This window comes from Magnolia sinica, chromosome 9 (assembly GCF_029962835.1).
Source record: "Magnolia sinica isolate HGM2019 chromosome 9, MsV1, whole genome shotgun sequence".
In the NCBI taxonomy this organism is placed as follows: domain Eukaryota; kingdom Viridiplantae; phylum Streptophyta; class Magnoliopsida; order Magnoliales; family Magnoliaceae; genus Magnolia; species Magnolia sinica.
This window is the reverse complement of record NC_080581.1, coordinates 5,878,080-5,900,433: the sequence shown is the minus strand read 5'-3', so window position 1 is coordinate 5,900,433 and position 22,354 is coordinate 5,878,080. Positions and strand designations below refer to the sequence as shown.

General features: G+C 42.1%; 1 protein-coding gene across 6 annotated transcripts in view; it reads left to right on the top strand.

The window, feature by feature from the left end:
- LOC131256752 (uncharacterized) overlaps window positions 1–22,354 on the top strand; it is a 32,653-nt gene that overhangs the window by 6,941 nt on the left and 3,358 nt on the right. For 4 of the 6 annotated variants that reach the window (XM_058257780.1, XM_058257782.1, XM_058257781.1 and 1 more), the window contains exons 2-8: window positions 2,292–2,420; window positions 2,841–3,129; window positions 5,561–5,679; window positions 19,698–19,830; window positions 20,947–21,023; window positions 21,113–21,310; window positions 21,709–21,898. In XM_058257780.1, the coding sequence (XP_058113763.1) occupies window positions 2,292–2,420; window positions 2,841–3,129; window positions 5,561–5,679; window positions 19,698–19,830; window positions 20,947–21,023; window positions 21,113–21,310; window positions 21,709–21,898 (1,135 nt within the window). Of the gene's footprint in view, window positions 1–2,291; window positions 2,480–2,840; window positions 3,130–5,560; window positions 5,680–19,697; window positions 19,831–20,946; window positions 21,024–21,112; window positions 21,311–21,708; window positions 21,899–22,354 lie in introns of those variants that run through there. The other 2 variants (XM_058257783.1, XM_058257784.1) reach the window with 2 other exon arrangements.

The window sequence follows — 22,354 nt, the reverse complement described above, 5'->3', positions numbered from 1 at the left end:
CCGGGAGAATGGAAAATGCTAAAGATGCTAAATGCTTATGTTTAGCACCAAGGTTAGACTAGGGGTGACAATGGGCTAGGCTAGGTTAGGCCTTGACTTGATTCAACACTTGAGACCTGAGGCCCAAGGCCGGCACCCGCTGAGCTTGAAAAAATTGGTTGGGCTTGGGCCCAACCCAAAAATTGATAGAATCCTTATTTCCCACTTGAATGTTCCTAATCTATCCATTGATCAAGTGTGCCACACTTGCACAAAGAAATAGACATTTTAGAGGAATGAAACCAACGGTAGGGAACAAAATGTCATACTTATGGGATATAACAAATGTGCATATAAAGTTGGGTTGGGTTGGGTTAGGCTTTTTTGACTTGAGCCCAAGCCCGACCTGAAAATTAATTAGGCCATACATGCGAACGCCCAAATTGGCTCACGGGCCAAACTAGCAGGTCCAAGCCCTGCCAAAGCCGGGTTGGGCTCGTTGGCTCGGGCGGGCTACACAACTACCACCCTTAGGTTAGACGACCATTCTTTTGAAATAAATCCCAAAAAGATTATATTGCTAACAGTCTAACACCCTATGAAGAGGTAGGTTCTTTGTGCAATTGGTGAGGTTTTCCACTACCCAAGGTAAACCTTGGTATGCTGCAAGGTTAGTGGCTTGCTTCGGGTTTAAATATTTACAAAAGTATAACACAAAGACACTGTTAAGTAAAAATGATTCACCAAGCGTTTGGCTCAAAGCCTCTAGTGACTGAGGCAGGGTCCTCATGCCAAAATTGTACCAAGCGGAAATTCTTGTTAGACCTTCCCGATCAGGGGGCTTCGAGGATTCTCACTAGGAGAGAGAAGACCAACACCTAAGGGCCTGTTTGGTATGTGGCCTTAGATGGGATGGAATTGCATTTGGTCCCGTGCAAATTCCATCCGGCGCTTGGGGTGGATGGGAAGGGTTGAGATTAGGTGGGATAGAATTGCATTTGGTCCCATGCATGATTTCGGGTGGATTTTGAAATTCACTACACGTGGCCCCTACATTGATGCATGTGTTTTATCCATGCCGTCCTTCCATATACACCCTTTACACATGACATTACGTGTAGAAGTGACTGACATCCGTTGTGAATTTGGTTAGTTGATTACAATTCCATGACCCACCAAACGAGATTTTGCTTAATCTGGATCCATGCCATCCATCTATATACGCCCTTTACACGTGACATTCTAGTTATTTACGTGTAGAAGTGACCGACATCCATTGTGAATATGGTTCGTTGATTACAATTCCATGGTCCACCAAACGGGATTTTGCTTAATCCGGTGTTTTTCCCATGGCAAGAATTTTATCCCAAACATGGGATTGGATGGCCCAAATACCATGGTATTTCCGGACATGCAATCATCGTGCAATAATGGTGTTAATCCCATCTAATTCAATTCCACACCATTCAATCCCACGGACCAAACTGGCCCTAAGTGTCTTAATTGAGTTGTTGGAGTGTAGTTGAATGTGCCCCTACTTATAAGCCAAGGACCTCATATGGCCAACTTTGTATGGGTTCGATAATCCAATCAAGAGGATGAAACATTTTGCCTGTTGTGGCACCTCCTCGCTAAACTGCTTCCCCTGATTCTGATCTCTGATTTCCTCCTCCTCCTCCTTTTTTTCTATGCTGAAATCTGCCATAAATGGCAACTGTCATTAAATTTCCTTGCCATTAGTATGGACGAGTTTGGTCTACTGCAGATTCTTGGGCCTAGTTTGAAAGGCCGCAAGGGTATTTAGCATTGCTGTCTGAAATGGACATTAATGGTGTCTCGGGTATTAGGAAAAGGCACAAAGGCCCTTTGCAAGGCAAACTGACCATCTGTGCCATCAACATTAATATTTTCAATTTTTTTTTTTCAAAAACCAAAAATTGTGATTGGGGCGGCCTTGTTTTTTTTAATTTTATTTGGGTGCAGGACTCACAAAAGGCAAGAAAGCAATATCATATCCGTATTTTGAATTTGTACTTGGAATAGAAATTCTGCAAATCCCATAACAATCACCGAGTAGCTGATTTTTTATTTTTTATCGGTTAGCTGTTGCTGATCCTCTTTTTTTTTTTTTTTAAATAAAAATTTAATGCAGCCTTATTGTAGTTTTTGGTGCATCGTTTTGTTTAGCATGAATCCTTGTGATTCTCTTATTATCTTATAAACCATCTCTTATTTCTCTTTTCATGTTCATACCATTTACAAATTTGCAGCTTTTGCTCTTTGTGCCCATCATTAATGTCTTCTGCCTTCAGCAGAAATTATTACATGCAAGGAATATTGATACTGAGTTTAAGTTGCCACTGCCGGGCTCTTCTCCAGTAGAGGCTCTCCAGATATTGGATGAAATGGTCCGAGCTGCAAGGATCCTTCACATGGATGAGGTATACTGCATGATGGGATGTTGCAATTCTCAGCAATGAACCTCATTTTCATCATAAGGGTACTCTTTATGATGCACACATAGTTGGTTCCTTCACTAAGGGTGTGTTTGGGTGCTCAGATGGACCATATTGTTATAACTCAAGTTAATACAGAGGAAGTGACCAGAATGAATGTGCGGCCATTTGAAATCATTATGGTGATTGATGACCATTCCTGTATATTGCAAGTCACCTGTTTCAAGTTGGACTTGTAATTATCTGAACTGCTAGTCACTCATTGTGATTGTAGTGGGTGTAGCCCCTTGTTTCCTCTTTATCGACCTGAGTTATTGCAATCCATTTGAATTGAGCATCTAACACACCCTAAAACATTTGCCTTTTGCCTTTTGGAAAAGAACCCAGTTTATAATAATATTGCAGATGGAGATCTACTTCGCTGGAGACGATGTGTCTGGTCCCTTAAGCCCAAGGAATGAGCTGGAGTCTCTCAATTCCATCCTCTCAGTGATAAATTCCATGATCCCGTGTGCTGTGGACAATGGAATGAAACTTTTGCAAGTTCTTCAGGACGCAACAGTAGATATGATCAAATCCTATGGGGCAAAGAGTAATGAGGAAAAGATAATTAAAACGTGTAGCTCTGGTGCTGAAGAGCAGCTGCTGCAGTGGGGGAAAAATCTCGGCGTGAGAACAAAGCTACAGATAGCTTGTAAGTCTTTTTTGATGAATTTATTTTGCCTGAAAGAGGTCTTGGTTTTAAATGTTTGTAAGGTTAGGTGCTGCCAATATTGCTTCTTTCCATGATAATGTGATAGATTTTTCCCAAGTTTGGTAAGCGTGAGTGTTTCCTCACACATACGGAAAAGCTGTAGTGTTTTATTTGTAATTATGTTTTCAGGTAATATTGTCCCAGTGATGGTAGTGACCAATGCTAGCATAGAATGAGTTGTAATATAGACCGCAAGTCAAGCCATGAGATATGCATTCCTTCATTTTGTTCTTCTACTTCCAGGCTCCAGCCAATGTGATAATGGCATTCCATTCTCTCAAAGTTGTCTTGCTGTTGCAAGTGTCAGTCTTAGGGGCCGTTTGGCTGCAAGAAATCTTATTTCTGCAAACTCTGCATAGGCTGTCTAGGTCATGCTGTCTTGAATAGGCTATATAGGTCATTGTCTTTGACTAGCTATTCTATTCTTTGTCTGTCAAATACCCTGGAATAGGGAGTAAGGATGGGGTGCGGCACGTGGGGAGCTTAATGTGGATAGTGGCATATGTGGCATTTATGGCATATCTATAGATTGACACATGTGGCACATGTGAGGTGTTTCAATATTGATGGTCGCACATGTGCACATGTGTGGTGCTTGAACTTGGACGGTCACACATATGACACCTTTGGCAAATGTGACGCATGTGTACATAACATTGTGTTCGCACATGCACCAAACTAGTTATAAGCTATCCTTGTTGTTATTCCACCTTTATTTTTGCAAAGACATGCTATCCTTGCTAATGGTTTACTTTTAGGGACATAGTGGTTGTCTGCCCTGTACAGCTTGTGCCGACACAACTTTGCTTGAGTCTGTACGGCCCCTTGTGCGTTTGACACAACTTGGGTTGAATTCAAATGGCTCCTTACGTGTCAGACATGTTTTGGCACAAATATTATGAGAAAACCTTTATATCATTTTTGTATGGATGGTTTTATATACTCCTAAAATATCTACATCATCATCACCTTGTCCCAGCTGTTTCGGCTTGGCTTTGTGAATCCTGTTTCGCCAATGATTCTTTAGGCCCTATCCTCGGTAAGTGATCGATCCTTCTTATCTCTTCCGGGCCTGTCAACTTTGATAAAATTTCCCCTCTTCCGTTTTTCATTTCTTATGCATTTACGGACTGAAGCTTAAGTTGTAACACATTTTAATACCATGACATCTGTGCAGCTTTGTTTGTTTGTTGGGTTCACAACAATGTCATATCTATTGATCTATAGATGGACTGTTTTACCCAGACACAGTGTACTGTCATACACTTAAAAAATGAAATATCAAACAGGATAGGGTGTTGATGCCTATTTGTATCTATATAACAAGCTTACTCTCCAATGTTTGGGTAGGCGGACTATCATGTTCTGTCAGGTATTGACATCTGTTAGAACTGTTATGTTATGCGCAAGTACTAGTCTAGAAAATACTTAACATGGACCATTGCCTGCATTGACTAGCATTCAACACTCAACCCTGGCTTGAAACATGCAGTCATTCTCCACCTAGTTAGCACCTCTATCTACAATTTCACCATTACTAGGGAATCTGTATGTTTTGTCTTGGATGCTAAAAGCGTGTGTGCCCAGTTTCATGATTGCAGATTGTTAATAGCTCATGGCTTTGTCTCGCCATGCTAAAGGTCTGGACAGTATCATGACATCAGTTGATCTTAAATAAAAGGAGTGAGTGCTTGCCACATGTTTCGAACTTGCAAGCTTGCATGTGTTGGGCATGGGACTCCCCATGCCCAACACATGCAAGCTTGCAAGTTCCCCCATGCCCAACACATGCAAGCTAGCAAGTTCGAAACATGTGGCAAGCACACACTCCTTTTATTTAAGATCAACTGATGTCATGATACTGTCTGATAGAATGACATCCAAATTTGAAGCAATAGATTTGGAACCCACTTTCTTCAACCCATCATATTAATTAACATGCGCTTGGATTCCGACCCCCCCCACCCAATCATTGCAATGGACTTCACCCCTAGTTTGGTTGGTCTGTAGAAGTATCTACTGATGCCAAAGAAGAAGAATAGGAAGAAAAAGGACATTGAATGTGATACTTCATATTCTAGACAGGGGGTTGTATTTGTTTTGGGTTTGATTGCTCATCTTCTTTGGTTTGTTTGCTCTCCATTGTAGTTTGTTTTGGCAATAAAATTGAGTGCTTCATATTTATTAATAAATCATAAGTCAGTGTTTCTTTTCTTTCTTCCCCCCAATAAATAACTAAATTTCTTATGATATAAACCAGGGTAATTTATCCTGGTAATCTGATTTACCATGTGGTATCTTTATGTTGTCATAGGGGCAAAGGTTTTATGAATTGCACTGATCGTGTAACCTTTTATTATATGATATGAAGATTTTGAAGGAGCTGGAAGAGGAGCAGTGGCAGTTGAAGACATAGACATTGGGGATGTGGCTTTGGAAATCCCCGAGTCTCTCATCATATGTGAGGACCTTGTTTATGAATCTGACATGGTATATTGTAATCTCTTCACTCCCAGTTCAATTGATTCCTACTTCTGTTCTGTGATGTGATCCAAGTTTCCATGTTTGGGATAATATATATGGCTGCCTTAGAATTTTTATACCTTGCAATTATTGCAGTTTGAACTTCAGGGAGAATACCTTAGATAAGGATATTGATGCAGGACATGGAAAATTAAATATGATATGCAAGATTGCAGGCTTAGATCACACCAATTCAGAAACAATCACACAAATTCCACATCCCACATGAAAATCCAAACATTCAATTAAAGGGGAATCTATGCGGGTCCAAGCCGACACAGGCTAGGACTGGACCAATAAAATTATAAACCAAACAATGTCAAAGGGAAATAAAATCAACTACTCATGCATAAAAATCAGTCCCTAATCCAAGGGATTCCCTAATTTCAATTCAAGAAACCCTAAGGTGATAAAAATGGGCAAATCAATTAGGGATCATGTAATATAGGGTTAGGATTCATGAAAAAATGACTATGAGAGGATAAAAGAGGATAAAAACCTGAGCCAAAAGATGATCCCGCGTGTGGACAACAACAATGGCCCAAACGGACGTGCGTGTGATCCCGACCGCACGTGTGTGGGGCCCACTATTCAGAAAAAGGCCACCTTGGCCCTGGTCAGCCAGGGATGGACTCCAAAACCTCCAAATTTCAGCTCGATCCGATGTACGGTTTGTGCGTGGTGCTCCGCCGAAGTTTCAGCTCGCCTGTGGGCCGAAATCTGGAAACCTGCTTCAATGAAGAAATCTGATGCAACAAAAGGACAAATTCAAAGTACGGATGGTGGGGGAAGATGGAAAAAAAAGATGATGGAAGATGGGGGTGAATTGGGATCGATGTGGCTTCGCACCACGATAGTTAGCCCTTCGAAAAGGGAGGGCTTCGCACCCACTTTTGAATTCTTCCACAACTCACGAAGAGAGCAGAAAAATAAAGCAGGAATTTTTTATTAACTTCAATCAATGAAAAGAACTACAAAGGGTGCCTATTTATAGGGAGAACCCTATACCCAAAAACTCGCACCATGTGCGACACCTATTACTTGGCGATGAAGTAAACTAAAATAAAAACCAAACAAGGAAATCTAAAGCGTTTACGATGTTTTAAATAATAACAATAAGCAAAACTTAAAATATAAAACCAATCCGACGAGTGGGCCACGATCATGAGATCCCATGGTGGGCTTTTCTTGACTATCGAGCCACTTTTCTGAACCAAAACTTGTCTTCTAGCTAGGAGGCCCTCCCTGGACGTCGTCATCGAGCCAGATCGATGGTGGGGTCCTCCTTCTGCGTACGTACGTGCGTAGGGGTGGTGGTGTGCGGGCGTGCGTGTGCACGATGTCCTCATCAACTCTCCCCGGCTGCGAAGATTTCGCCACTGGCGAAATAAAACTCCTGAACCGCTCTAGGATGTCTGGATCAAGTCTCTGAAGCTCCTCCTCAGTGAGCCACGTGCTGTCCGAAGTTGGGCGTGACTTCCATTTAACTAGGTATTTCTGAAACCCGCCATCCGACGTGAAAATTATCTCATGGTCCAAGATATCCTCTATTTCCTCTCTGGGTGTGTGAAGGCTAGGTATGGAAGGCAGAGGCTGGGATGAAAGGTCGGGAAGAGGCCATGGATCAAAGGGTAAGGTTGGGATATCAGGATGGGTGGGCGAAGGGCTGGACAAAGTATCAGTGGGTCCCTGAAAAGCAACTAGATCCTCCATGTTGAATGTGGAACTAATTCCCATGGAAGGTGGAAGATCTACCTCATATGCATTGAGACCGTTTCGCTTTATAATTTTGAAGGGCCCAGCGCTACGCGCGTGTAACTTACGATTGGCCCCTGGAGGGTACCGCTCGGGCTTGATACGGACCATCACAGAGTCCCCAATATTGAACTCTTTGAAACGTCTATGTAGGTCTGCAGAAAGTTTGTAATGCTCATTACTAGTAGTGATCTTTCGCCTGATTTCTTGATGCAATGAATGTATGTGATGCGCAAAAGACTCTGCAGACTCTGATGGCCTATGAGACAATGACATGGGGATAAGATCAATAGGTTTCCTAGGCTTATAACCAGTAACGACTTCAAAAGGACTTAGACCTGTGGACTTATTGACAGAACTATTGTATGCAAACTCGGCTATGGGTAGTACGGCGTCCCATGTCTTGGTATGCTCCCCCACTAAACATCGAAGTAAACTCCCTAGGCTCCTATTAACCACCTCAGTCTGGCCATCGGTCTGAGGGTGGTAAGCAGAAGAAAACTGGAGCCTAGTATTCATCATGTGCCATAGTGTCTTCCAAAAGTAACTCATAAATCTCACGTCACGGTCAGACACTATGGTTTTTGGTAACCCATGCAGTTTGACAACCTCATTAAAGAATAGCTTGGCAACATGAGAGGCGTCGGAGGTCTTAGAATAAGGAATGAAGTGGGCCATTTTAGAGAAACGGTCCACGACAACGAATATGGAGTCATGCTTTCGAATAGTCTTTGGAAGTCCAAGCATGAAGTCCATACTGATGTCCTGCCAAGGGATGAATGGGACTGGCAAAGGTGTATATAATCCTGTATTCTGTTTCCTTTGCTTTGCCAGTTGACAAGTACGACATTGCCCTATAATTTTGGCCACGTCCCGCTTGAGGCTTGGCCAATGAAATCTATCCTCCACTAGGGCAATGGTCTTGTCACGACCGAAATGACCTGCAACCCCCCCTGAATGTAACTCCCAGACAAGAAAATCGCGAAGGGAGGTGCGTGGTATGCACAAGCGGTCACTCCTAAACAAATATCCGTCCAAAATCAAATACTCACTGTTAGCTCCTGATGGACTCTCTAATAAAGACGTATACACAACTCCAAAATCTGGACACTCAGAATACTCTTCTTTGATGCGCTCAAGGCCCGTAACTTCAACGTTCATGGAGTTGAGTAATGCGACTCGACGACTCAATGCGTCGGCAGGTTTATTCTCTACACCGACCTTGTGCTTAAGCACAAAAGTGTACTCTTGAAGGAATTGAACCCACTTAGCGTGCCTGGGGCTTAATTTCTTTTGAGAGTTTAAGTATTTTAAGGCCTCGTGATCTGAGAACAAGACGAATTCTTGCGGTAATAGGTAATGTCGCCAATGGCGTAGTGATTGCACTACCGCGTAGAATTCCTTGTCATAGGTGGAATATCTTTGCTTCGCCTCATTCAGTTTCTCACTAAAAAAGGCGACAGGGTGCCCTTCCTGGCTAAGTACTCCTCCTATGCCGACTCCTGACGCGTCACATGCGACTTCAAAAGCTTTTGAAAAATCTGGAAGTCGCGTAACTGGAGCTTCGGTCATCTTGACCTTTATCTCCTTGAAGGCCTTCGAGGCGACCTTTGTCCATTGAAACTCTCCATTTTTTATGCAGTCCGTGATGGGAGCCACAATGGAACTGAAGCCTCGAATGAACCGCCTATAAAAGGTGGCTAAGCCATGAAAGCTGCGCACCTCATGAATATTGCGGGGTTCAGGCCAATTAACGATGGCCTTGACCTTCTCGGGATCCGCCGATACGCCCTCAGCTGACACAATAAAACCTAAGAAGATCACACTACTAGACAAGAACGCGCACTTCTTTAGGTTGGCGTACAACTTCTCGGCCCTAAGGATCCCACAAACCTGCCTCAAATGGTTGAGGTGTTGCTCCTTAATCATGCTATAAATCAAGATATCATCAAAGTATACGACCAGGAACTTCCCCATGAAGGGTCTCAACACTTGGGTCATCACACGCATGAAAGTGCTTGGGGCATTAGTTAACCCAAAAGGCATAACTAGCCACTCATATAGCCCATCCTTCGTCTTGAAGGCCGTCTTCCACTCATCACCAGGGCGTATACGGATTTGGTGATACCTACTTTTGAGGTCGATTTTTGAGAAGATAGTAGCATTAGCCATCATATCTAGCATGTCATCAAGATGCGGTATGGGAAATCGATACTTGATTGTAATTTTGTTGATGGCCCTACTATCAACACACATCCTCCATGTGCCATCCTTCTTAGGTGTAAGAAGGGCGGGCACGGCACACGGACTCATGCTCTCTCGAATGGAACCTTTCTCTAGGAGTTCATCAATCTGCCTCTTCAACTCAGCGTGCTCCTTCGGGTTCATTCTGTAATGTGGGAGGTTTGGTAGAGTTGTCCCAGGGATTAAATCAATGGCATGCTGTATATCCCTCATAGGGGGAAGCTCATTCGGTAAATCATCAGGAAAAACATCACGAAACTCATGTACTACCTGAATGGCCTCAGTGGGTAACTCTACGCTAGTATCTGGTACACTCTCCCTAGCCACAAGGGCGTATATCATCGAGTCCGCCTCCGTCTCTCGCTCAAAGTCTTTGGCATTCAAAATATGGAGTGGTTTGGACTTGGACTTCGACTCCTTCACTTCTTTTGGGCCGCTCACACCACTCTGTGTGGTGAACTCTTTTCCAGTTGTATTCTTGGGTGGTAGAGGATTTAGCTTGACCTTCTTGCCCTCAAACCAGAATGTACACACATTTGAACGACCAAATATGGTAACATCCCTGTCATAGAGCCACGACCTACCTAGAATGACATGGCCCACATCCATAGGAACAACATCACACCAAATTGTGTCTTTATAAGATCCGAACTGAATAGGGACAAGACAGCGGTGCGAGACTGGAATGGATGTTTTATCAACCCAGGAGACTCTATAGGGCTGAGGATGGGCTTCCAGCTTCAAGCCCAAACGACTCACAATGCTAGTGGATGCCACGTTGGCACAACTACCACTATCCACGATCATCTTACAACTCTTTTCCCCACATTTTGCATAAGTGTAGAAGATCGTGTTGCGGCGCCAGTCATCAGTGTTCTTGGCTTGAGCTAGGGCGCAACGCACAATTGCGAGGGTCAAAGACTCTTATGCTCCCTCTTCCTCATCACTAGGGGTTCCGACTGGCTCATATTCCTCCTCACTATCACTCTCTGGGGGCACTACTTCTACTTGCCCATCAATAAGGAGTACTTTGGTGCCCTCTCTCGTGCCGCACTGGTGAGCAAAGTGACCAAACCCCTGACACCTAAAACACCTAGTGGCCCCACTTCCACGTGAACTAGACCCAACAATCTCTTTACCCTTATCATCCTTAGGTCTGGGCTGAACATTAGGGGAAGGTTTGTTTTGGAATCCCGTGTTAGGTCTAGCCCCAGAGGGGTTGGCCTTAGTACCAGATTCACGAAAGTCAAACCGCCTTCCCACAGATGCTTTAAGGTATTGCTCGACATCTAACACTAGTTGGTACAACTGTTCGATAGTGTCTATGTCTTTGGCGAGCAATTCTCTCCTAATGTCAGGACGGAGGCCCATTTTAAAACTAGCAAGGGTGAGTACGGGGTCCTCATCAACCTCACAGCGGGTCGAGTACTCTTCGAATTTCTCAATATAGTCAGCAACACTCATGGAACCCTGTCGAAGAGATTGCCACTCCTCAATCAACCGCATGCGATAAGAGAAAGGGAGGTACTTCTCTTTCAACGTTTCTTTCATTTCTCCCCAATGGACTATTGGAAGTTCCCTCGCTCTTTCTTTTTTTCGCTCAACCATCGCCCAAAACCTCTTTGCTTGACCCACAAGCTTCATCTTGGCGAATCGGACTCGTCGAGCATCCGACATATCATACCACTCAAAATAGTGGTTCATATCCGCCAACCAATCTAAAAAAGCTTTAGGGTCCAAGTGACCATCAAAAGTAGGAGCATCTACCCTAACTCCCTTGAGGAGTTGTGCATCTGGGTCATATTGATCATTATGTCCCTCACGGGGTGGGTGCACAGGTACGCGCCCATGACCAGCTCCTTGGCCGCCTCCATTCCTTGGTCTAACCTCCCGACCAACTGCCTGAGATTGAGCATCCTCCCCAGTGGTGGGGTTTGCCCTGAAGGAGGCCTCTATTTCTTCGAGACGTTTATCTATGTGTTGTTCCAAATGCTTATTCAAGGACTCAACTTGCTGGGCTAACTTGGCCACTGTTTCTTGTAGTTGCTCCATGTTTAGTGTGGGGTGCAAACCGAAGCCGCGACCCGTACGTGTGGGCATACACTGACTTGCTCAACCTAAGGACCTGTTATGACAACTATATGCGTCTAAAAACTAAATGACCCTATGAGACTCTATATGAAGGAGACTACACACTGTTACTAAAATTCAGCTATATATGATGGACTGAATGCATGAAGGACTCAAACTAAACCCTAAATATGTTGTGAATTCCCCTACAAGAACCCTAGGCTCTGATACCAAATTTGATGCAGGACATGGAAAATTAAATATGATATGCAAGATTGCAGGCTTAGATCACACCAATTCAGAAACAATCACACAAATTCCACATCCCACATGAAAATCCAAACATTCAATTAAAGGGGAATCTATGTGGGTCCAAGCCGACACAGGCTAGGACTGGACCAATAAAATTATAAACCAAACAATGTCAAAGGGAAATAAAATCAACTACTCATGCATAAAAATCAGTCCCTAATCCAAGGGATTCCCTAATTTCAATTCAAGGAACCCTAAGGTGATAAAAATGGGCAAATCAATTAGGGATCATGTAATATAGGGTTAGGATTCATGAAAAAATGACTATGAGAGGATAAAAGAGGATAAAAACCTGAGCCAAAAGATGATCCCGCGTGTGGACAACAACAATGGCCCAAACGGACGTGCGTGTGATCCCGACCGCACGTGTGTGGGGCCCACTATTCAGAAAAAGGCCACCTTGGCCCTGGTCAGCCAGGGATGGACTCCAAAACCTCCAAATTTCAGCTCGATCCGATGTACGGTTTGTGCATGGTGCTCCGCCGAAGTTTCAGCTCGCCTGTGGGCCGAAATCTGGAAACCTGCTTCAATGAAGAAATCTGATGCAACAAAAGGACAAATTCAAAGTACGAATGGTGGGGGAAGATGGAAAAAAAAGATGATGGAAGATGGGGGTGAATTGGGATCGATGTGGCTTCGCACCATGGTAGTTAGCCCTTCGAAAAGGGAGGGCTTCGCACCCACTTTTGAATTCTTCCACAACTCACGAAGAGAGCAGAAAAATAAAGCAGGAATTTTTTATTAACTTCAATCAATGAAAAGAACTACAAAGGGTGCCTATTTATAGGGAGAACCCTATACCCAAAAACTCGCACCATGTGCGACACCTATTACTTGGCGATAAAGTAAACTAAAATAAAAACCAAACAAGGAAATCTAAAGCGTTCACGATGTTCTAAATAATAACAATAAGCAAAACTTAAAATATAAAACCAATCCGATGAGTGGGCCACTATCATGAGATCCCATGGTGGGCTTTTCTTGACTATCGGGCCACTTTTCTGAACCAAAACTTGTCTTCTAGCTAGGAGGCCCTCCTTGGACGTCGTCATCGAGCCAGATCGATAGTGGGGTCCTCCTTCTGCGTACGTACGTGCGTAAGGGTGGTGGTGTGCGGGCGTGCGTGTGCACGATGTCCTCATCAGATATGAATAGTTCTTAGGCCCCGCAAAACCAATTATGACTAGTACAAGTCTGGAGGCCTCTATAACCTATCTTACTCTTGTACAAGTGTTGAGTATTTATATGGATCTTGGTTCTGCATTCAGGGTACGAGGACATGGCTATCTATGTAATATTTTGAGATGTTTATTTTAAAATTTTTTTGTCATAATTTTATTTTTTTGTAAATATATTTTGTACTTTTTAATTACTTTTCAGCATCATGATCATCTAAGCCTTGTCCCAATTAATTTCATCAGCATAATCATCTAAGCCTTGTCCAAATTAATTGGGGTCGGCTACATGAATCCTATTTGGCGATTCCACTCTATCAAGGGCCATAACTTCAGTTAGATCACATGTCATCAAGTCTTTTTTACCACCACCCACATCCTTTTGGCTCTTCCCCATGCCCTTTTAGAGTCTTCAATTTGTACCAACTCACTCCTAACCGGCGTAGTTCTTGATTTCCGTTGCATCTGACCAAACCATCTAAGTCTACTTCCCCTCATCTTATTACCTATTGGTGCTACTCCTAAGTTCCCTCAAATGCATTCATTTCTAATTTTATAATCTTCTTGCCACTCATCCATCTCAACATCCTCATTTTAGCTACACTCTTCCTATGAACATGTTGTTCCTTAACTGTCCAGCATTTTGTCCCATAAGCATGCGTGGTCTTATAGCCATCCTATAAAATTTCCCGGGAGGCTGAGGAATTACGGATATGGATTCCATGACCATACCTATGTCATGTGCATATCTGGAGTTTGTAGCCACCTTGCACAATATTTTGGCCATTCCATGCCTAATGAGATGCAACCATACATTTGAGACGATGAGGGTTTGATAATATCAAGGCCATGTTTATGAGCAACAAGCGATGTGCAACTGTCATGGTGTAGAAAACTGGGTCTTGTAAGGTGATGATAACTACTCGAAAGTGTTATGAACCTTAGTAATCACTCATTTGCTAATGTTGTGAATCATCATCATCGTCTAAGCCTTATCCCAATCATATTTCTAAAACTGAGTGACTCAACTTGAAACTTAGCCGAATCAACTTGAGTCATCTAGAAATTGAGCTGACTCACTACAACATACGCCAGCGCAAACTTGGCTCGCCTACTCAGTCAACTTGACATGAATCAAACCGAGGCACTTGCCAAGTTGACGTGTCTTTTAATAAAAAGATGAATGGCAGTTGGTGCAATCTGAACTTACGACCCCAAGCGCTAAGGTAGCACTGTCTACCAGCAGGCCAAGTACTATTTTTGATAATTTTGTTGGCCTTTTTTTTTTTTGGTAATCATACTATTCTAACAACCTATTATTAGTGAAATCTTATTTGTAGTGTAGATATTTTTGGACCATGGGCCATTTCTCTTTGGACCATGGGCCATCTCTTGTTCTCCTCTTATTTCTCGTATTATTATTTTTTTCTTTTCCTCTTTTGCCCTTGGTTCTAAGGGTATTTTATGCAATTTGGAACATCCCTTAATATAAGTAAAAGGGGGCTAGACATCCAACCCTAGTTAGAGTCCCCCCCCCCCCCACACACACAAAAAAAAAAAAAAGTTCTTTCTTTCTTTCTTTCTTTGCATGTAGTTTAATTATTAAATATTGAGTTCAGGGTTTAGGGTTTGACTTGACTGGACATTGAGTCAAGTCGAGTTTTCGAGTTTTTAAACTATGATCTATGATCCCGACTAATTGGGGTTGGGTACGTGAATCCTGTTATGCAATTCTACTTAATCAAGGACCATATCCCTAGTTAAATCAGTGGTCATCAAATCTTGTACCTCTAGCACCGTCTTGTTCGGCCTTCCCCATGCCTTTTTAGAGCCTTCAACTTGAACTAGCTCCTCCGAACTAGTAAAGTTCTTGGTCTCTATTGCACGGCCAAACCAAACCATCGAAGTCTACTTTGTCTCGTGCTACTATTAAGTTCACTCGAATGCAATCATTTCTAATTCTATCCTTCCTCATCATGCCACTCATCCATCTTTACATCCTCATTTCGACCTCTCATTCATTGATGTTGTGGATACTGGGGGAAAACCAATTATGTCATAAATCTTCAAAGCGATTTATGGAAGATTGCGATGGTCTTCTCCAGTTGATTTTGTTAAAACTGTCACAACTATGGTGCTAATTATCATTGCATCGTATGAGATGTGAGGGGGCATGAGTAGAAACAGGTAGAAAATGATAGAAATCTCAGGATATTGCTTAATTTTCTCAAGATAGAAAGTTTAAATGGTTGCATAATTGAGATGCAAGGAAATTGGATTTTTAAGTTACATGTAAGCTGATTCATCAACGTACTTGTGGCAGAGGGAGTTGGGAAAGGGATATATAAGCATGGAAACTGAATTTAATGGATTTGAGAATTTTGGATAGCATGTGTTTTCGTCATCATCATCAATCTAAGTCTTATCCCAATTAATTGGGGTCGGCTACATTAATCTTGTTCTCTTTTCCACTCTATCAAGGGCCATACCTTCAGTTAGACCGTAGGTCTTCGAGTCTTTTCTTACTAGCTCCATCCACGTCCTTTTGGGCCTTTCTCTTGCCCTTTTAGAGCCTTCAGCTTGTACCAATTCACTCCTAACCGGAGCAATTCTTGGTCTTTGTTGCACATAACCAAACCATTTAAGTCTACTTTCCCTTGTCATATTACCTAGTGGTGTTTATTCCTAAGTTCCCTCAAATGCATTCATTTCTAATTCTATCCTTCCTCATCTTGCCACTCATCCATCTCAACATCCTCATTTCGGCTACACTCATCCTATGAACATATTGTTTTTTAACTGCCCAACGTACTGTCCCATAAAGTAGGGCTGAAAGTCGGGCGGGTTGGGTCGGGTTGGTGCTCAACCCTAGCCCAACCCAAGGTTCTTGCACCTCAACCCTAACCCAACCCGACCCAACCTCGGGTTGGGAATTCTTAACCCAAGCCCAACCCAAGCGGGTTCGGTCGGGTTGGTCGGGTGGATACATGCTAATATTTTAATGATTACATTAATTTATTACATTTCAATACATGTCTTATTTTTTATATCTATAATTTTATTAATTATATATGTAGTTATTTATCGTAAAGAACTTCATTTATTCTAAGCAAACAAGCTAAAATATAGGACTCATTTAAAAGTCGTGTTGTGTAGCACACAATCTATTTGGGAGAGAGAAATCCTGCATTTCTTGTTAGCTTGAGTCATCGGAAATGATGTGGACCAATGAGACCCGACATCACCAAAATTTCCTATGTCTTCAACACATACAATCCACACTCAATTATAATTTATAGGTAACTTATATATTGATTGGGTTGGGTTTGGGTTGGGTTGGGCAACCTAAGACCTCAACCCGAGCCCGACCCAAGTTTTGTCGGGTTGGTGTTTGTATAGCCCAAGCCTGAGATCGGACTCGATACATCCTGCCCAAGCCCAACCCAACGTCAGGTCGGTCACGGTCGGTCGGGTTCAATGCGCCCAACTTTCAGCCTTACCATAAAGCATGGCTCGTCTCATTGTTATCCTATAAAATATCCCTTTCAGTTTGAGGGAGGCGCATCTCCATTTCTTCCACCTAGCTTGAATTCTATGGGCAACATCCTTCTCAATCTCTCCACTCCTATGAATTATTGACCCAAGGTATCAAAAGTAGCCATTTTGGGAAATTTCTTGGTCAACAATCATAACTAATTCCTTGTTTTCGCTCCTATTGTTACTAGATTGCATTCCATATGCTCTGCTTTAGTCTGACCTATTTTAAATCCTTTAGATTCTAAAGCACCCTCCATAAATCTAGCTTTGTGTTTACGCCCTCCCTCATCTTGTCAATCAAAATTATGTCATTTGCAAACAACATACACTATGGGATCTCTTCTTGTAAATGCCTCATTAACTTGTCCATAGTCAATTAGAAAAGGTACAGGCTCAATGTCGACCCCTGGTGCAAGCCTACAGTAATTGGGAACTCACTTGTCTCTCTACTAGTGGTCCTAAAATTTGTTAACTCTTCCTCATATATATCTGTAATCATGACATTATATCGTCTTGAAAATCCTTTCTTCCGCAACACTCACCAGATAACTTGGGACCCTATTATATGCTTTTTCTAAGTCAATAAAGACCATGTGGAGATCCTTCCTCCTCTTCCTAGATCTCTCTATTAATTGTCTAAGTAGGAAAATAACTTTAGTGGTAGAACTCCCAAGCATGAAACCAAACTGATTTTTTGTTACATTTGTCTCATGCCTTAGTCTTTGCTCAATCACTCTCTCTCGAAGTTTTATAGTATGGCTCATAAGTCTAACCTTGTGATAGTTAGTGCAGCTCTATATGCCCCATTTATTCTTATAAATAGGTACCAAGGTACTTTTCCTCCATTCTTTTGGCATTTTCTTCAATCTTACAATCTTGTTGAACTACTTTGTCAAAATAACCCGGTATCTCCCGCACACTTCCAAACCTCTATTTGTATACTTCCCTATTCGAGGGCCTTTCTTGTTTTCATCTTTGTCAAAGCTTCTTTCACTTTAGATATCCTAATCCTATTGAAGTACCAACATCATTTGATTTTTTTTTTTGTGTGTGTGTGTGTGTGTGTGTTTTCTTACAAGCCAAAAAACTGCATGAATTCATTCTTTCAAAATATGAGTTGTGCCATTGAACTCCAATAAGCATTGGCGATTCAATTCAGGAAGTTGGAATTCGTGGAGCATTCTTTGCAAGGATTTCTTTGTTGTCAATAAGTCTCTCATCTCGAGTTCAGATAGGCCAACGAGCACATCTACACGTGGATGGGCATGCTAAGCTTGTGTTGAACCACAATCAGGCCAACAAACCCATCAGGTGGGCCACATTGATGAAACAATGGGTCATCTTTTTTAGAAAATGGCAACAGTCCACATTCAAAATATGAACAACATGATTGATTAGTCACCACCTACCAACGTGCTTGGCACATGTGGTTGCATGTGGTCTCAGCAAAACTTTATTCTTGTTTCACCTCAATCCCTTTTTATTTATTATGTAAAGGTCTGTGACTGTTCTTAACACGAGAAAGAGGAAGACAATTTCCTTATGAAACTACTCTTAGGCATGATAGATTTTGATGCAGGACTGATGCATGAACTGAGTAACATGTGAGACCAAATAGCCGAATTAAGATATTTAATAAAAAAACACAAACATCGCTATAATTATCACAAATATCATGAAAATTAAAAGAAAACCATGCATAATCCTAGCCTAAGCTACCAACATTGTAACTCAAGATCATTAAAATAAAAAGAAACTAGGAACTAATGGATGTAGGGACATCCAATTAGTATAGGATATAGTCTATTTCAAAATAGGAATCCTAATACAACGTAGGATGAAAATTGGGTTTTGGTAATTTGGGAAAGTAGGAAATTTAAGTTTAGGGTTAAGGTTTCGGGGATGGAAGAAAGGGGTTTTGATATAATGATGGTGGGAAACCAGAAGGGGCAGGTGGGTTTCACACGTGTGGCCATACGATCACACTTGTGGTATGGGATGATGGGTTTAGGTCGGTTAGGGTTTGGATTGTGGATGGGTATGAAAAAGTTGGGTTTGAGAGAAGACGAAGATTTGAGATGGGAGAATTAAGAATCTGAAGAAAATACCTGGATGAGGAAGAAAAGAGAAGATGGTGTGGGGATAAATGGAGACCTCGCACCTCCGTTGATGAAGATTAGCCTCGCACCAATCTTCCTTCCAAATCGCATGGAAGTATTTTCAAATCGCATGAAGATGAAAAAGAAAGCAAAAGCTTTATTTATTTATTTATTTATATATTACGAAATTCAATGGAGATAGGTCACATGCCCTCCTCTTTTTATAGATCCAAGAAGTTTCAAAAATTACAAAAATCCCCTTGTCTTGTGAACTTTAACGAAAATAACCCTAGTCTAAATAAAATCAACTAAAACACTCATAATGTGTCCAAATATAAAATAATCAAAAACTAAATATTAAAATATGATAAAGTCTAAAACTGATGTGGACGATCACGATCGATGGCCTGATCATGTGATCCATGCGATCCAATGGCCCGATCGTCGCGTCCCTCCGATCCAACGGTCTGGATCACTCCATAAAGCAGCCCATATGCATCTTCTCAGTGTGGGGTCTTCCAGATGCTCGCGCATGCACATGGGGTCTTCATCACGATTACGAGTACTCGCCTAGCCACAGGGAAAGCGGCGCGGCCTGCCTCCTCTAATACGTACGTAAGGGTGTATGTGACGTGATGTCCTCATCAGATTTGCTTGTTATTCAACTTTCATGTCCAGATTGATAGTCTGGAGCATGTAATTCATCAATAATAATAATAAATAAATAAATGAATGAATGAATGAAAATTTTCGGTCTTCCAGAGCATAAACCTTGATATATTCTTGGTTGTAGTTTCATGTGCTGAAGGATATGGATGGGATGACAGCCGAGACGATGCTGTTGTTGTGGGGCATGAAGGAGAGGTACAATGCCAACTCAAAATTCAAGATCTACTTTGAGACATTGCCAAAGGATTTTAATACAGGTACATATTCATTATAGGACCCTCTCAAACACCCCAAGAACCATGGCTGTCAACGGGCCAGGCTGGGCCGAGGTCTTTCCAGGCCTGGGCTTAGCCCATAAGAGGCCAAAACAAACTGGCCCAAGCCAGAGGGTGGCCAAAACCTGGCCTGTTCATTAGGTGTGCACATCATATGTAATGTACGACAAAATGCCCTTGAAACCCCAAATGGGCCAATCTGTCCTAGGCTGGCAGGCACTTAGACACAACCGGAAGACAGGCCAATTAATAATGGGCTTAAATTTTAGGCCCAGGCCAGCCCTAGCCTTCAGGCCTAGTATTCTCCAAGCTTGGCACAAAGCAGGCCAGGCCAAAAGCCTGAAGGGCCAGCCCAACCCATTGACGGCCCTATGAAGAACACATGATTGCCTCTTAGAATAGCTAGTATCTGGATCCATTCCAGTATAGTAAAAGTGCACTGCTTTCAGCCTTGTGGAAGGGGAGGAGGACCTTAGAAGAGTAATGTGATTGAAGCAAATGCAAGAAATCGTTTTAGGGGAGGATAGACGTTCTGATCTCCCATTCTCCTAAATCTTACATGTTTTTCCTCTTGGATTTTAACTTAAGATAATTTAATTTAGCATTTTCATCTTATTTAGGTATTATATGATATTTGACCCAAAGAAGCACAAATTTTTTGTTCGACCTGGAAATGGTACAGGTTTGGTCCACCTCTTAGTAACCTTAGCTGTTGGTATGGTGGGTCCTAGCATGGAATAGCCATGCCCTGATATCTCCCTAACAGATGATCTTAGCCATCCCATGAAAATAGGCAATTGTAATCAATGATATACACGGTTCAATCAGACTGTCAGGATCATCTGATAGGTAATATTTTTGGTGTCTCTCCCCCACCATGGAGCCCACCACATGAATGATTTGGATCACCAAAAGGTGGGCTTCACACGTCAGTTTCTTTAGCCGAGAAAAATGCACGATTGGACATTGTATATTTCTTCACCATCTTGACTTTTTTTTTTGGGGGTTTCTTACCACCATTCTCATCCCATGTTAGTAAAGATAATGGCTTCTGAAGGGTTTCATTTGATTTATTTTGGTTTGATTTACATTGCCCAGGATTGAGTTTTGGAATTGACGCACTTTCTATTTTAGAGGGAAGTCTGCTGTTTGAAGAAATATTGCAAGCAAGAGAGGTTATCATGCTTACCATTTTATTGCTTCTTGTTCAGATGAAAGATTGAACAGTCTTCTCAATAACCATTTCTTTGTTCTTTCATTTCAGCACTTACGTGGGCAATACGATGCATTATGCCCGGCATTATGCGCCGATCATCCTGATATATTTCTAGCTGAGCTATATACATGGGATCAGTTTCTTTGGGCCTGTGAGCTTTGGTATTCTAATAGCATGAAAGTCGTTTTTGCTGACGGAAAGTTAAAGACATGCTTGGTTCCTGTTGCAGGCCTGCTCAATCACTCGGTACATTATCGAAATCATTGACTTTCCTGCCTATTGTAAAGAGGAAATATATGATGCACAATTGAGCAGTTTACTCAGCCTAACAAACTATACATGGGCCCCACTTTGGTGATCTGAACCATTCATATGCTGACTCTGTTGTGGATGGTGGCGGTCCAAAATTTCCCCCATTTTGTGATCCTTACTGATGATTGGTTGTAGTTGTCCATTTGCAGGCTACCAAGCTGCTGGCTAGGACCATCTCATAGAGGAAATTAATAGCTTAGATTACAGAAAAGTGGGCCCCACATGTTCCGTTGGTGGGTCAATGAGAAATTGTCGTTTCATTTGATTGAGCATCACATAATGCCCCAGAGTAGAATGTCTTAGCAGTTGTTTAAATTTCTTTCTCATTGCAGCTATGCCCGCACATACTGCACTATGGTAGAGTAGATTCGGCAACAAATTCCTTACGCTTTCGTCTATCAAGACCGTGCAAAGGAGGAGAGCAATGCTATCTTAGCTATGGGAGCCTCTCCGGTTCTCATCTAGTTACCTTTTACGGTTTCCTGCCAAAAGGGGATAACCCTTATGACGTCATTCCTCTCGGTAATTGAGTAGTTCTCATGTTACATTCATTCTACTAGAAGAATTTCATTTCATCGCAAACTTAAGATGAATGGGTTTATGATTCGTTATTCCACTTTCTTAAAGTTTTCTTTTCATTTACTCCTGTCAGTAGCAAAATCACAACTTTCTAGTGATTGGGATTAATCGAAAATCACTTTCGAAGTTTGGTAATTACACAATGCTCGCATTTGAAAATTATGGGATCAAAACTTAGCCGATATGAGTTGATTTGGCTGAGTTGACAGAGTTGAGGCGGTTGGTCTTCAAAGTCAAACCCCAGAGAATACATGTATGTTTCCATACCGAGTTGAAATGACTTGGTAAGACTGGCAATGGGCTGGGCCTAGGTCTAGCAAAATAAAAATAAAAATTGAATAGGGCTAGCCTAAAGACCTGGCACAACCAGTTCAAGATCGGGTTGGGCCCATGATGAGG